The 13,789-nt window shown below is 40.1% G+C and overlaps 1 protein-coding gene across 3 annotated transcripts in view; it reads left to right on the top strand.

Moving 5' to 3' along the window:
* Positions 1-2,781: 2,781 nt before the first annotated feature.
* The window catches only part of TTC8 (tetratricopeptide repeat domain 8), a 53,458-nt gene continuing 42,450 nt past the window's right edge, over positions 2,782-13,789 (top strand). The window contains exons 1-2 of one of the 3 annotated variants that reach the window (XM_072839616.1): positions 2,782-2,948; positions 12,660-12,689. In XM_072839616.1, coding sequence (XP_072695717.1) covers positions 2,835-2,948; positions 12,660-12,689 — 144 coding nt within the window. In that variant the 5' untranslated portion in view covers positions 2,782-2,834. Of the gene's footprint in view, positions 2,949-7,725; positions 7,817-12,659; positions 12,690-13,789 lie in introns of all 3 variants that reach the window. The other 2 variants (XM_072839619.1, XM_072839617.1) reach the window with 2 other exon arrangements.

Consider the following 13,789-nt stretch of genomic DNA (forward strand, 5'->3'; position numbering starts at 1 on the left):
TTATGCTTACATTTGGACATGCTTCACATCCTGCCATTTGCTAAGTATTCTATGATTTTCCTCATGTATTTGACTTTTCTAAAAGAAAAAAAAATAATGGCCTTTGAAGGAAGCTAAAATGAATTATTATAGTCCTAAAATATTTTAATGCCTCTTTTTTATTCCATACTTATTTATATATTTATGTATGTATTTATTTTCCCCCACTTACAAAAACTTTGTTCCTATCTAAGAAGTTGGCAATAACCTCAATATATGCAAGACCATGTAGAACTCAACGTGGTGATTGTTCAGCCTTGGCTGCCTATTAGAATTGACTGGGAAACTTAAAAAAAAAATACTGATGCTTCAACTCTATATCAAACCACTTAAATCAGAATCTTGAAGGATGGAATTTGGGCATCTGTTTCTAAAATATTTCCAGACATTCTACAAAATACTTGACCAATATTTTTCCAAACTGTCAAGGTCATCCTAAACAAGGTCTGAGAAATTGTCACAGACCAGAGGAGGGAAGGGAGACATAAAAAGTAAATGTAATAAGGTATCCAAAGTGGGATCCTGGAATGGAAAAAAATATATCAGGGAAAATCTACTGAAATCCAAATAAACTATGGCGTTAATAGCAATGTGCCAATATTGATTCCTTTGTTGTGATTTATGTACCACAGTAATAAATAGGTTACCAATGTTAACAATAGGGGAAATCTAAAATAAAACATTTATTTTAAAAATCTGTCTCATATGGAGCTGGAGTTGAGAATTACTTATTTAGCATCTGCTTACATTGTATCAGAAAACAAGAAGTCCCTTTGAAATATTATTGAGCCCAATTGCAATTGGCTGCCTGTGTGGTTCTAAAACCTGACTCCCAGAAACAACAGGCTGCTTAGGACAGAATACATTTCGAGAGGCAGTTTGAGGGAAATAAAATCGGTCTAACTACAATAAACATAACTGTAATAAAACCCTGCTAACTATTTACTTCTAAGATGCAAAAATTCAAGAAAAAGTGCTTAGTAAAGGAGAAAAAATTACACTCAATCAATTTCTCAGGTTAGAAAGGTAGTTTTACTTTGACATCTACGAAAGATATAAATATCTGGATTAAATATAATGTCTGAATTATGGTACCCTAATAGTTTGAGAACATTGTGAGTGACTTATCTTTGCTAAAAGAATTTTCATTTCTTATCTATAAGGCCAGAAAGTTCTTTTCTGACCAGAAAGTTCTTCAGGATTAAGTTAATTTTTCCTCTCTTGCCACTCCCACCGTGGTAGGAAGGAGGCAAGGGGAAAAGATCTCCTAGTCCTCCATAACGAAGCCTACCTGGATTTAGCCTGGCCATACTTTTTTCATAACCATGGAAGATATTTGTCATCTGTGTACATCTCTAGAGGGAAGTCAGGATTGTGCCTAAAGAAATCATTCTGTACCAGTAAGCATTTGACAAACAGCAAATGCCTGGAGGTGGCATTTCATAAAGTGCCCTTTAAATTTTTTTTTTTTTGTGCTACGTTATTTTGTTTGTAACAACGTCCCCAATTCATAATCCAGAATCCGTTTTAGAATAAATGGTATTAACAGCCGGTAGCCACCCAGATTACAGTCCAGCTCCCTAACTTCATGTGACTTTAGGTAAGTAATTTCTCTCCTCTGAGCCGATCTCAGTTCCTCATCTGTAAAGTGCATCGATGCTAAGCAGCATCCAATGCCCCTTTCTGTCAGAACACTGAGATTTGTAGGGGACTTGAAGAAACAAAGCGGAGGATTTTAGGATTTAGGTCTTTGGGTTCTGGTGGGCAGTAATAGTATTGAAGAAACAGTTCTCATGTTTGTGTGTGTAGAGTCTGAAGGGTAAACGATAGGGGCAAGAATTCATTCATTTGGGGAATATAAAAATTAAAGAGAGGGAATAAAGGAAAAGGAGAGAAAATGAGTGAAAATATCAGTGAGGGTGACAAAACATGAGAGACACCTAACTCTGGGAAACGAAAAAGGGGTAGTGGAAGGGGAGGTGGGTAGGAGGGTTGGGGTGACCGGGGGATGGGCACTGAGGGGGGCACTTGGGATGAGCACTGGGTGTTATGCTATAGGTTGGCAAATCGAACTCCAATTAAAAAAAAAAAAAAAAAAAAAAAAAAAAAAGGGATCCCTGGGTGGCGCAGCGGTTTGGCGCCTGCCTTTGGCCCAGGGCGCGATCCTGGAGACCCTGGATCGAATCCCACATCAGGCTCCCGGTGCATGGAGCCTGCTTCTCCCTCTGCCTGAGTCTCTGCCTCTCTCTCTCTCTCTCTCTGTGACTATCATAAGTAAATAAATAGAATTAAAAAAAAAAAAAAGAATGCGTGCATGGGAAAAGCAGGACACTGACTCTTTTTAAAGGATCAGCTCCCGGGACCTTCCTGGGACCAGCAAAACAGCGGAGCGTTCGGCTGCTAGGCAACGCTCCTCCCTTGCCCGAGTGGAGGACCCCGGTCAGAGGTGTCTAAGTCACTCCCTCCTAATTTAGCCCACCGTAGCGTACGGTGCCTTCGTCTCGAAATTAATGAAAAACGGATCCCTTAAAGGTACAGACGTTTTGCAGCCAAGGTCTGGCAAGCCTCGCAGCTGAGTTCTGCTCCAGCTTGGGGTTTTCTTTTTTTCCTGTTCTAAGGCGCGATGCGGGCACCTCTCGGCAAGGCCCCCGCCGCGGCGCGTTGCCGGGCAGAGCTGGACGCCTCCGGCTCCTCGACCCCGCCCTCTCCGGCCCCCCCCCCGCCCCGGGTCCGCGCCCCCGGCTGCCCCCGGTCCCCCCCGCCCCTCGGTCCTCCGCGGGCCGCCGTCGGCCGCCATGGGCTCGGAGATGGAGCCGCTGCTCCTGGCCTGGAGCTATTTTAGGCGCAGGAAGTTCCAGCTCTGCGCAGATCTGTGCACGCAGATGCTGGAGAAGTCCCCTTACGACCAGGTACCGGCCGGGCCCCGTCGGGCCTGTGGGTCCCAGCGAGGGCAGAGGCACTGTCGGGGAGGGGGAGCCCACAGGCCGCCGGGTGGTGGCTCCGGGGAGGCAGGCCCAGCGACGCCGCATCAGGAGCGAGACCCCCAGCCCCCGTGGCCGGCTCGTCCCTGTGGGTGCGTCCCCCTCCCCCCCCACCCCGGGGGGACCCTCCAGGGCTGTGCCGGGACCGCCCCCTCCTCAAGCTCCAGCAGCTTCCTTCCCTTCACGGGGTCCTTAAAGGAACACTTAAAAAGTCCCGAATTTTAACTTTGGTGCAGAACTTTGATGATTGATGTGTACTTGCATATGGATGGACTCTGAAGCTCGCTGCCTGGTGAGCTCTCAGCACGCAGCTCTCATTGTTTTTAGAGCAATCTCGTCATTGCTCTAAAAGCAATGATGTGTAAACACAGATGTGTAACTTCTCACCTCTTGTTGAAATAGCTGCCTTATTTTGGGGTGGGGGTGGGGGTGGGGGTGGTGGTCCAACGTTGGGATCTTTCCACTCCATGTGAAGGTTGTCGTCCAAGAGCTTTGATTGTGGGGTAGGAGTGCAATTTGAGGCGAATAATACAAGGTAGAGAAATGACAGTCTAGGAGGGGAAGAGATACATTTACTATTAGGAGCGAGGGATGGGGGAAAAGCACACCCTCCCCCCAAAGAGGGGATGATGACAATGGTTTTAAGAGAACTTAAACTCTTATTGTGCTACAGTAATAAGATGAAGTGAGATACTAAATGCAGATAGAGAATGGTCATATACTCCAGTGGCAGGTAGTTCCTGGATGGAAGAGGCAAAGAGGAGAAGGAGAAATAGGAGCAGAGCTGTGGCAGTTGGTCAGTGTTTCTAGTAAAAGCTGGTTTCCCAGCTTTTTCCTCTAGTGGTGTTCCCTTGGAGATGTTAGAAAAAAAAAAGGGAAATTGAGGGAGTCACATAAGTGGAGGCATATGTATGAACACTGTTACTAGGCTCTGCCTTAGTTCCCAGCAAATGGATGGAGGATAACCTGTTGAGGTGAACATTTTAACTTTCAGATGGATAGAACAATCCTAGAACAGTCCACATTATATGGGAATACTAAACTAGATTCTTGTATGTTGGTTCATGTTAGTTAACAGAACTGTGTTTCCATAGAGAAGCTTTTTTTTTTTTTTTTTTTTTACAGGATTTATTTATTTTTGAGAAAGAAAGAGACAGCTTGGGTGTGGGGGGAGGGGTAGAGAGAATCCTCAAGCAGATGCCCTGCTGAGGGGGGCGCCCGATGCTCAGCTGGCTCCCAGAACACTCACCATGACCCCAGCCAAAATCAAGAGTCAGTGGCTTAACCGACTGAGCCACCCAGGTGCCCAGAGAAGCATTTTTCTAAATGTGTTTTTTTTGGCACAGTAATCCCACAGATGCTGCTCAAAAACAAAAACACAAAAACAAACAAACAAAAAGATTCCACAATCAAATATGTCTGGGAACCGTTAAAATATATTGACCCCTTCACATTTGTATAATAGAAGTTTGTTAAAACCCTATGATGTACCAGACATTGTAGGCACAATGGTTTGCAAGTACTTTATATACTGTTTCCATTTTTCCATTGATTTAGGGTAGTTTCCATTCTGTGTTCCACAGAGCAATAGTCCCAAGAGCTGCTCAGTGAAAGGAAGTTTCCTCATTCAATGCATTTGGGAACTGTATATTCCCTACCTAGAGATTCAAGATTTGTAGTAAAGGCTCTGAGTTCTGAAGCAAAGGCACTTAAGTTTGCCTAATTTTGATTAATACTGTAGTTCTGAGACTTATTTGACCACTGATGACTTTTTTATAGAGGTCGGTCATGGGTCAACTATCTTCATTGTTATTATACTAGGGATATGTAGTCTCATGGGGGAAATGTTGTTACAGGCAAAGCAGCACTGTTTTTATTAATGGTTAAGATCCTATAATCTTAATAACACAATCATAGCACATTCAGTACAGTACTATGCTGTGAATTCAGGTTTAGTTTGCGCTAGGCACTGTGATCGGGATTTTATATTTGTTCAATTAAATGGCCTTTTGTTGAGTGCTTATTCCTTGCCAGGCATAAGTTGTGTCAATTAACATGTATTTCTATGCTTAGAATAACCTTGCAAAGTAGGTAATTAAAAAAAAGTAGCTAACATTTATTGGGTATTTACTCTGTAAGGCTTGGTTCAGAGGGTTTTATAAGTCATCTTATTTAATTCTCAGCTATTTTAGGAAGTTGGTACTATCTCCCCCATTTTACAGATTGAGAGCACAGGGGCACAAGGTGAAGTAATTTGTCCAAAGTTACAAAGTTGTAAACCCATTCGCTTTGTTTATCGCTTTGTTTATACTGTGCGCCTCTCTGGCCCCCATGTAGCCACATTTTTCAAAACAGTGTGTTTCTCAACTTTTCCTAGTACATTTTCCTATCTACTGTACCTTTCTCAAGATTTTAGCTAAATGGTAAAGAATTTTGACATATTTATGTACTGGGATTGAAGGCTCTGGAAAGTTCTGAAAGAAGGAAACCTACCTAATTTTGATTAAGACAGTATTCTGAAACTTATGTGATCTCTGGTGCCTTTTTTAGGGGCCAATGGACAGATATCTCCCTTATTGTCTTGGAGAGATACCATTTTTTTTTTTTTTCTTTTTGAGAGATACCATTTTGGAAAGTGCATGGGCAAAGTAGCCGTGTTTTCATGAGCGGTTAAGATAGGGCTGTAGAGGAGATCTTGCTCCATTTTTTATCTAGGAAGAGTAAAATAAACAGATTAAGGACTTTGTCTCCAACTCCTGAATTAGCAGCTAAATAAGGTAAGGGCTTGGGTTATTTTGTTTGGTTTCTTGTACAGTTCTCATTAGGCCTTATGGGCCCTCTTGACAGATTAAAGACTTGTTACAAAGTATGTTTGGTGGAACTGTGATTTTGATAATGATAATGAAGAAAAAGAGATTTATATTGGGAAATATTGCTCTTGTCCTTGGTTAACCATTTGACATGGATAAGATCATTAGGGTATTAGGTCTTGTTAGGTCCCAGCCTTTTTGTTATAGATTTGAAATAATAGTCTACAATGTGATACATAGTTAATGTCTAATACCATAGACATTAAAAAAATGTGGTTCTTTGTTAGTATTTTCTTGTTATGAGCAGGGGTTGATATCTTCAGCTCCTATAAATATCAGAGTAGGCCTGGGAGAATCAGTACCTGATCTAGAAGAAATTCACGATTTTCTTTTCCTTTCTAATCCTTTTGATTTGTTTTGGTGAGTTCGTTTATTTAAGTAGGAACTGTATATTGCCCAAACTATGAGCAGTATTTTGTCAGGAATAGATATTTAACTTGACGTTACCTTAACAAACTGGGCTTTGATAGCTGGATAGGGCTGAAAAGTTTATAGCGTTCACTTATGTTAGTTATTTTTTGACTCAACCCTTAAACATTGTGCTTTTCTACTATGTGCTCTTATTTTTTAAGTATTTTTATTTTTTAAATTTGACTATGGTTGATACACAATGTTGCATTAGTTTCGGGTGTAGTATATAGTGATTCAACTTCTCTGTTCTATCCTATGGTCACCCCAAATGTAGCTACCATCTGTCACCGTATCATGGTATTACAATATCATTGACCATATTCCCTGTGCTTGTACCTGTTATTCCCATGACTTATTCATTTTGTAACTAGAAGCCTGTATCTCACACTCCCTGTCACCCATTTTACCCACTCCCTGCACTCCTTCTCTCTGGCAACCATCATTTTGTTCTCTGTATTTGAGTCTATTTCTGCTTTTTGCTTGTTTTGTTTTAAATGAAATCATATGGTATTTGTCTTTTTCTGTCTGACTTATTTCACTTAGCATAACACCTTCTAGGGTCCACCCATGTTATTGCCAATGACAAGCTCTCATCCTTTTTTATGGTTGTGTAATATTCCATCGTACATATATACCACATCTTCTTTATCCATCTCGGTTGCCTGATAACCTTTGTCTTTCCATCCCCATAGGTTCCTAAACATATATTTACCTTTTTAAATAAATATAATTGCATTATGGATATTCTTAACTCATTTCTTGATTTGAAGGTCAGTTTTTTTGTTTTTTGTTTCTGTTTTTAGTATTCTCACCACAAAATAGGAATGATTATGTAATGGGGTGCTAACTATCGCCATAATGGCAATCATATTACAATAAATAAATGTAGCAAGTTAACATGGTGTGCATCTTACTATTTTTTAATCAGTTAAGAAAATTCTTCTTGGATTCCTCCAGGGGAGTGTTTCTGATAGTAGTTATCATGATTGGCATTTCTTATGATGCTCTCATTGTTTCAGTGGAGGAAGTTAAATGATGGAGAGACTACCAATCTATGAAAAGCTAACAGAAATGTGATCAGAGCAGAAGCAGATGGTCCTCAGCTCTGCAGTTAGCTGATTTATCTTCACATGCACCTTTAACCTCATGGGCTATTATTTTTTTGAGACTTCTACATTTTAGAGTACTTTTCCCCCACAGCTCTTTGAATTACCATTCCCGTGTCACCAAACTGATTTTAGGACAAATGAATGACTTTGAAGCAGTACCTGTACACATGGAAGAGCAAGAAAGTTAAAATATTTTTTTTTGTGTGCCAAATGGATTCATTTTTGCTTTCCCCCTCCCCCCTCCACCCCAAGACATAAATAGCTTTTGTTTTAGATGTTATTTTTCACTTTGGGTTTTTCTTATTTTTGTTCCAGGTGAGGAGAACCTCTCTAAAGTGACTTGTTATTTGTTACTCTTTCTTTAAGCTGGTCCAGGGAGCTTCTCAGAGTACCCATTTTGGCTGATGTGAGTCCACCTCTGAGACTATTTCTTCTATATTTATTTCTCCTTTAAGAGACAGTTTTGGTATACTATCATCAAAACTATTTAAGTTGTGCTTTGTACTTTCCTTTGGGACATCTGGGTCTTATTTAATTTTGATTCTTGCCAAAGTCAGGGTAGTTAGGTTGGTTAGGGAGGTATACTTAGAGTAATGCATTTTTATTTGGACACAAAAGGACTGAAGGGTAGCTTGACTGTAATAATATGGTATTTGGGAATGGGGAAAGGTTCTTGAAGAAGACAGATTGTGAACTGTTTTTCCCAGATGCAGAATATCAAGAAATAAAAGGGCAGGGTCTGTAAGCATGACATTAAGGTTCTGATCTCTTGAGAAGAAAGAAAGGAGGATAACTGGTTAATTTATTGTAGCTTCCCTGTTTGATAAAATACAGTAAGAACAAGAAATTTGTAGAGAGGCGTTGTCTTTTTTCAAAGTGTTCTTTAAGTTGTGATTGAAAAAGTGGTTGTGAGTTGTAAGACATAAAAGGGAGAAATTCAAAAACAGTCTTCCTTCCACACAGCAATGTGACCTAGAGGGAATGCTTGCTTTTACAGCTCATGTCCATCATCCTGATTAGTTGCTTAATCTGATTACTCTTCTTTGCGTTCCATATGTCAGTTGCTTGGCTTTAAAACCAGCCCCAATTTTTTAGCTCCATGATAATTAAAAATAGTCCGTAAAACATGCAGGTTTTTCAGGCAGTGAGGTTTTTAAAAATATGCTTTTATTGCAGGGTAGATTTCTGATAGATTTTCTAAGTATTAAAATCAGTGATTCTGGGAGTGGGAGTGTTGGGATTCCCTATAATGGGAATTCATATTCTCCCCAATCTCTGCTTATAATGAGAGATGTTCCAGAGAAGAGAGGATTATTACTGTAAACGGTTTGAAGATGGAGAAAAGTCTGAAAGCCACTGGCTTAGAGGAAAGACATGGAACCGGGGGTCCTCAGTGAGCTACATCTTAGTAGTTAATTGAGACGATCTGGTGCTCCCAGCAAAAAAATAAAAACAAAAGCAAAACCATCTTTCTGTATGATTATCTAATGTACTTCCTCGTTGGGGCCATGGAGATGCAGCCAAAATTAATCTTTTGATTCTATACTCTGTGGAGCATTTCATTTTATGAATTTGTATTCCTAATGAATTATACGGATTACATTCCTACTTGGCTACTTGGTCTCTAGATCTTCCTAAACCTTCTGACATGCATCCATTTCTCTGTTCTCTTATCTTTTTTGCCCTTCTTGTTACTGCTAACTTTTGAATAAGTTTCAGAGCAGAGTCAGGTCAGACTCATTAGCCAGAGTAAGTATTGGTGGCAATTAAGAAGTCACATTCAGAATTATCTAGAGATATGATTCCCTTAAGTAATAGCAACAACCTAAGAGAGAAAGCCTTACCCTGGAGAGGAAGGAAGGAAGCAAACTGATGTGAATTGAAGCTGATGCTAATGAGTATTTTCTGGTTTTAGGCAGTGTCACTGTACTCCTTGTCCTCTCACTCACTGACTTTGAAAGAGAATCAAAGGGAAGTCTTAATTTGATGTGCCATGACTGGGAGTTAGTTCTGGGTTCTGAAAAGGGAAGTAAGGGGACTTTGGTGCTTTGCTGTTCATTATATAATTGTTTTTACACAAAGAAATTAGTCACAAAGAAATTCTATGTGACTAATACTTCTTATTGAAAGTGATAGCACTTTACACTTCATTAACTGTGATAGCATTATGTGAAAGGATTCTGAAAATTATGAAATATTCTTAAAAATGTAAGGCTTTATTTTTAAGACTATCCTATAAACACTATTCGTCCAATTTGAGAGGAGGACTAGGTTGTAGAGGTTGTGTGATTTGTTCAAGGTCATGCAGCTAAGTGGCTCCCTGAGGATCAAGCCCAGTTCTTCTGACTCTAGGGGTAGGCCTGGTGCTTCCTTTAAAAAAAAAAAAAAAAATTTTTAAGGGAGGGAAAGAGAGAGAGAGAGAGAGAGAGAGAGAGAGCAGGGTAAGGGGGCGCCGAGGGAGAGAGAATCTTACACAGGTTCCACGCCTAGTGTGGAGTCTGATGCGAGGCTTGATCTCACAACCCTGGGATCATGACTTGAGCCAAAATCAAGAGTTGGACACTTAACTGACTGAGCCACTAGGTGCCGTTAGGCTTGGTGCTTTCTGCTCAGCTGTGTTGATGCCCATGGAAATAATCTGCTAGACCAAATGAAACTAATTTATGGTTCCCTATTTGGGTGGATTAATTTAGATAACAGACTATAATGGAGAGACTCCAAGGTGAAAGTCTCAGTGATTAAAAAAAAAAAAAAAAAAGATTTTACCTATCTCTAAATTAAAACATCCTGACTCTTCTTCTTAGTCCTGATCGATCGATCTCCAGACCAACCATACGGGCCTTGGTCTCCCACACTGTATAGCAGTCTGCTTCCATGACTGGTTGTGATCTCACATACTCAGCAAAATGCAGGCTCTTGGCCCAGAGTGCCGAGATTCAAGTACTGCCTGGCCACCTTGATCTCAGAGTTTTCTCATCTGTAAAATGGAGATGATAATATGCCTACGTCAAAGGGTTGTCATGAGTGCTAAGTTCATTAATATATGCTAAGTGATCACAAATGTTAGCTGCTATTGTCTCTACAGAGCTGGAGATATTTGCATGTAGGATACTGTCATTGATACTTTTCTGAAAGGATTGTTGATAATCTGGAAAGCACCTGTGAATAAGGTGTTTAGTAAAATTGCTGATGAAGGGATGCTGAATATATTTCACCAATCCCTGGTACTCAGTAATTTCCAGAATAATCTTCCCTTTCCTCTGAGTCCGTTCTTATCTCCCAGGAATTCCATTTTTCTCCTCTCCCTTTAAGTCATCTATCACTGGCCCTTAATTTGAAGATACCATTTGATATGTTGTATTGCAATTTATATAATTCTGTCCCTTTCTCTTAGAATGTTTTCAGACCCATTGAGGTGCCAAGGGTGTCAGGGATATTCTGCACAACTAACAAGTTCTCTGCCTCACCCCTGGTTTTGCCTTTCTCCTTCCATCTAAGCAACCTCACCTGTCTCTCCACCTTTCATCCTCTAGGCCTCTCATTGCCTTCTCTGACCTTCTCATTGCGCGTCATTTCCCCACATGCTCTTTACCGGCGTGGTCAATCACAGATGTGTTCCTGTGGGGCGGAAGATCCATATGGGGCACCAGGACCTTTATCACTGAACAGAACACCAAGATTGAGCTGGTGGTTTGAGTTGGGGCCACTGGAAGCATCTTCCTGCCCTTGGGAGGATAACAGCCGTCCAGCTTTTACTTACTATCAGAGGCTTCTGGCTCTTATACCTGTCTTGTTTTCCTTTTCAGGTATTGTCTGCAGTCACCTCTGGTAAATGTTTTCTTCCCTTTCTGTATGCACTTTACCTTGTACTTCTCTTACACTTTATGCTTCAATTCTGTCTTATTATTTCCAACTCATTTTTTTTTTTTTTAATCTCCAAGGTGCACTGGCAAGAAAGAGCTCTGAGCTCTGGCTTCTCTGTGTGACCTTGAGCAAATTACATGACCTCTGAACTGGTTTATCTGTCAAATGGATACAAACACTGACCTGCCTCCCTCTGGTGGTTGTTACGAGACTCAAATGAGATAATGGGTCATACAGATATGTATACAGATGAATAGAAGAAAGACCAGAAAGGATTATTTCTTCTGTCATCTCATTGCCTGTATCAATATGTCTAAGTATGCCCATTGGCATTGAAAACCTCCGGTTGCCCTCTATTCTTAGTTACTGTTCTGTGTTTGGTTCAGCTGCTTGCCAAATATTCTCTAAATCCCACCCCCTTGGGCCTTCACTTTTCTAGCCTAGCTTACTCTGCCACTCATGTTCCTACTATGTGTCATGCTACAGAAATTTCTTATCCTTGCGTGGTGACCAGATGGCTCACACATTGCTTGCACACATAATATAGTTGTTTTTTTTTAAAAAACATTTAGAGTATTCTCCTTGGATTTTAGAGCTGTAGAAAGCAAGCAAGGAAGGATCTTTTTTTTTTTTTTCTTTTTCCTTTCCCTTTTTTGTTTCTTAGTAGCTTCCTAATAAAACATGCTGCCGATTAAATGTTCAACACAGGTTGCTAACTGTAGATATAGAAGTGTAGATGTTTTGTAAATAAATTTGTTATAAGTCTGATTTTTTTTCCCCAATGGATTTCTATTTGGACAGAAAAAACCCTGAGTTTATTAGCACTTGACACTAATGTATATGACATAGTATATTTATAAACATTTCTCAGAGTATGTTACAGTCAGAATTAATTTTTTATCTTCAGCTACTAATCCTGTTATATTTATGTGGAGTAGGAGGGTTTATAGCCTGTGGATTTTCTTCCTCCTTCCCAAGCGATTAAAGTCTGAATATTTTAACCACCATGAACTTATTTTTGAATACAAAGCAATGTTTCCTTAGTATAGTTGTAAAATTATTTGTAACTCCTGGAATTTTGTGTCTTCATTAAACAAGTAGTTAAGATAACTTTTCTGTGGTTTAAATGAGGTTAGAGTAATTAGAATTTTCTGCTCGTAGAAAATTCAGCCCTCTTCAGCCTATGTGAGTTTTACACTAATACCAATATTAGTATTAGTATATGCAGAACTCTTGAGAGCACTTGTGGAGAAAGATTAAAGTTAATATTTGGATTTTTATTGAATGAGTTTGAATCCACTTACAAATACCTAATTAGTCACTAAGACTTTATTTTAGAAACTGTATTTCTTAAAAATGTTTACTACCTTCTTAATGCTTTCCAGGAACCAGATCCTGAATTTCCAGTGTCTCAGGTAAAGGTTTAGCTGCAACCTTTAGTTTAGAGAATACTATATATAATGCCAATTGCTTACTTGTTCCTAGATTAGAAAACTTGCTGCATATCTGTTAATGCTGTTAGATAATTAGCCATCTCTCCCACATTCTGTACCTTTTTACCTAAAGTATTATATTTCTAATATTTTTATGGCTATGTTTATGTCTTTGTAGTCTTTTTTAAAAAAGGTTTTATTTATTTATTCATGAAAGGCAGAGAGAGAGAGAGAGAGAGAGAGGGAGAGGGGCAAAGACATAGGGAGAGGGAGAAGCAGTCTCCATGCAGGGAGCCTGATGTGGGACTCGATCCCAGGACTGCAGGATCATGCCCTGAGCCAAAGGCAGACGCTCAACCACTGAGACTACAAAGACAGGCATCCCATGTCTTTGTAGTCTTAAGACTTGGAACTTAAATAGAGATGACCGATATTGACCAGAGGATGAGAGAAAAAGAGAAGGAGGCAAGGGACCAGGAGTGTAGAAAGGGAGTTGAGAAGTCAGCAGAGCCCCAAGTGTCCAAAAAGACTGTGATGGGTAGAACAGTATGTGTTGAGTAAAGAGTAGGCCGACTCTGCTCAGAAAGGGCTTGGTGAGAGAGGGTGGTACCTGCCATCGCGAGGAAGAAAGGAAGGGACTTTGACCAGATAGCCACAACCAACAAATCATCGTGGCTAGAGATGGGAGGCAGCCAGAGAGACCTGCTAACTGGATAAGACACACTGACTCTGGAAGGAGCCCAAGGAGAGGAGGTGTGGTTGGGGGGACACACCAGCCAGTGAAGCTTTTAACCCAAGAGGGTTTCCAGTAAGTCTGGGAATAAGGACAAGGGATGAAAATGCTATAAATCAGAGAGCTTAAATACTGCTAGGTGTTTGCCCTGCCACATAAGAGAGAATTCTAACAGTGGTTTTTAGGTAAATAATTGGAACCTCATATGTGGTTCATATGAGTAATCATCCAACCTTTTTAGAAGAAAGCAAGATACAAAGTACTCTGATAGAGGTCTGCGTGGTATTAAACAAGCACTGGAAATAGTTTAAAATGTAGCACTCTTCTTTAGAAGGATTTTAAAGAAACC

Source organism: Canis lupus, chromosome 9, assembly GCF_048164855.1.
Source record: "Canis lupus baileyi chromosome 9, mCanLup2.hap1, whole genome shotgun sequence".
Taxonomy (NCBI): Eukaryota; Metazoa; Chordata; class Mammalia; order Carnivora; family Canidae; genus Canis; species Canis lupus.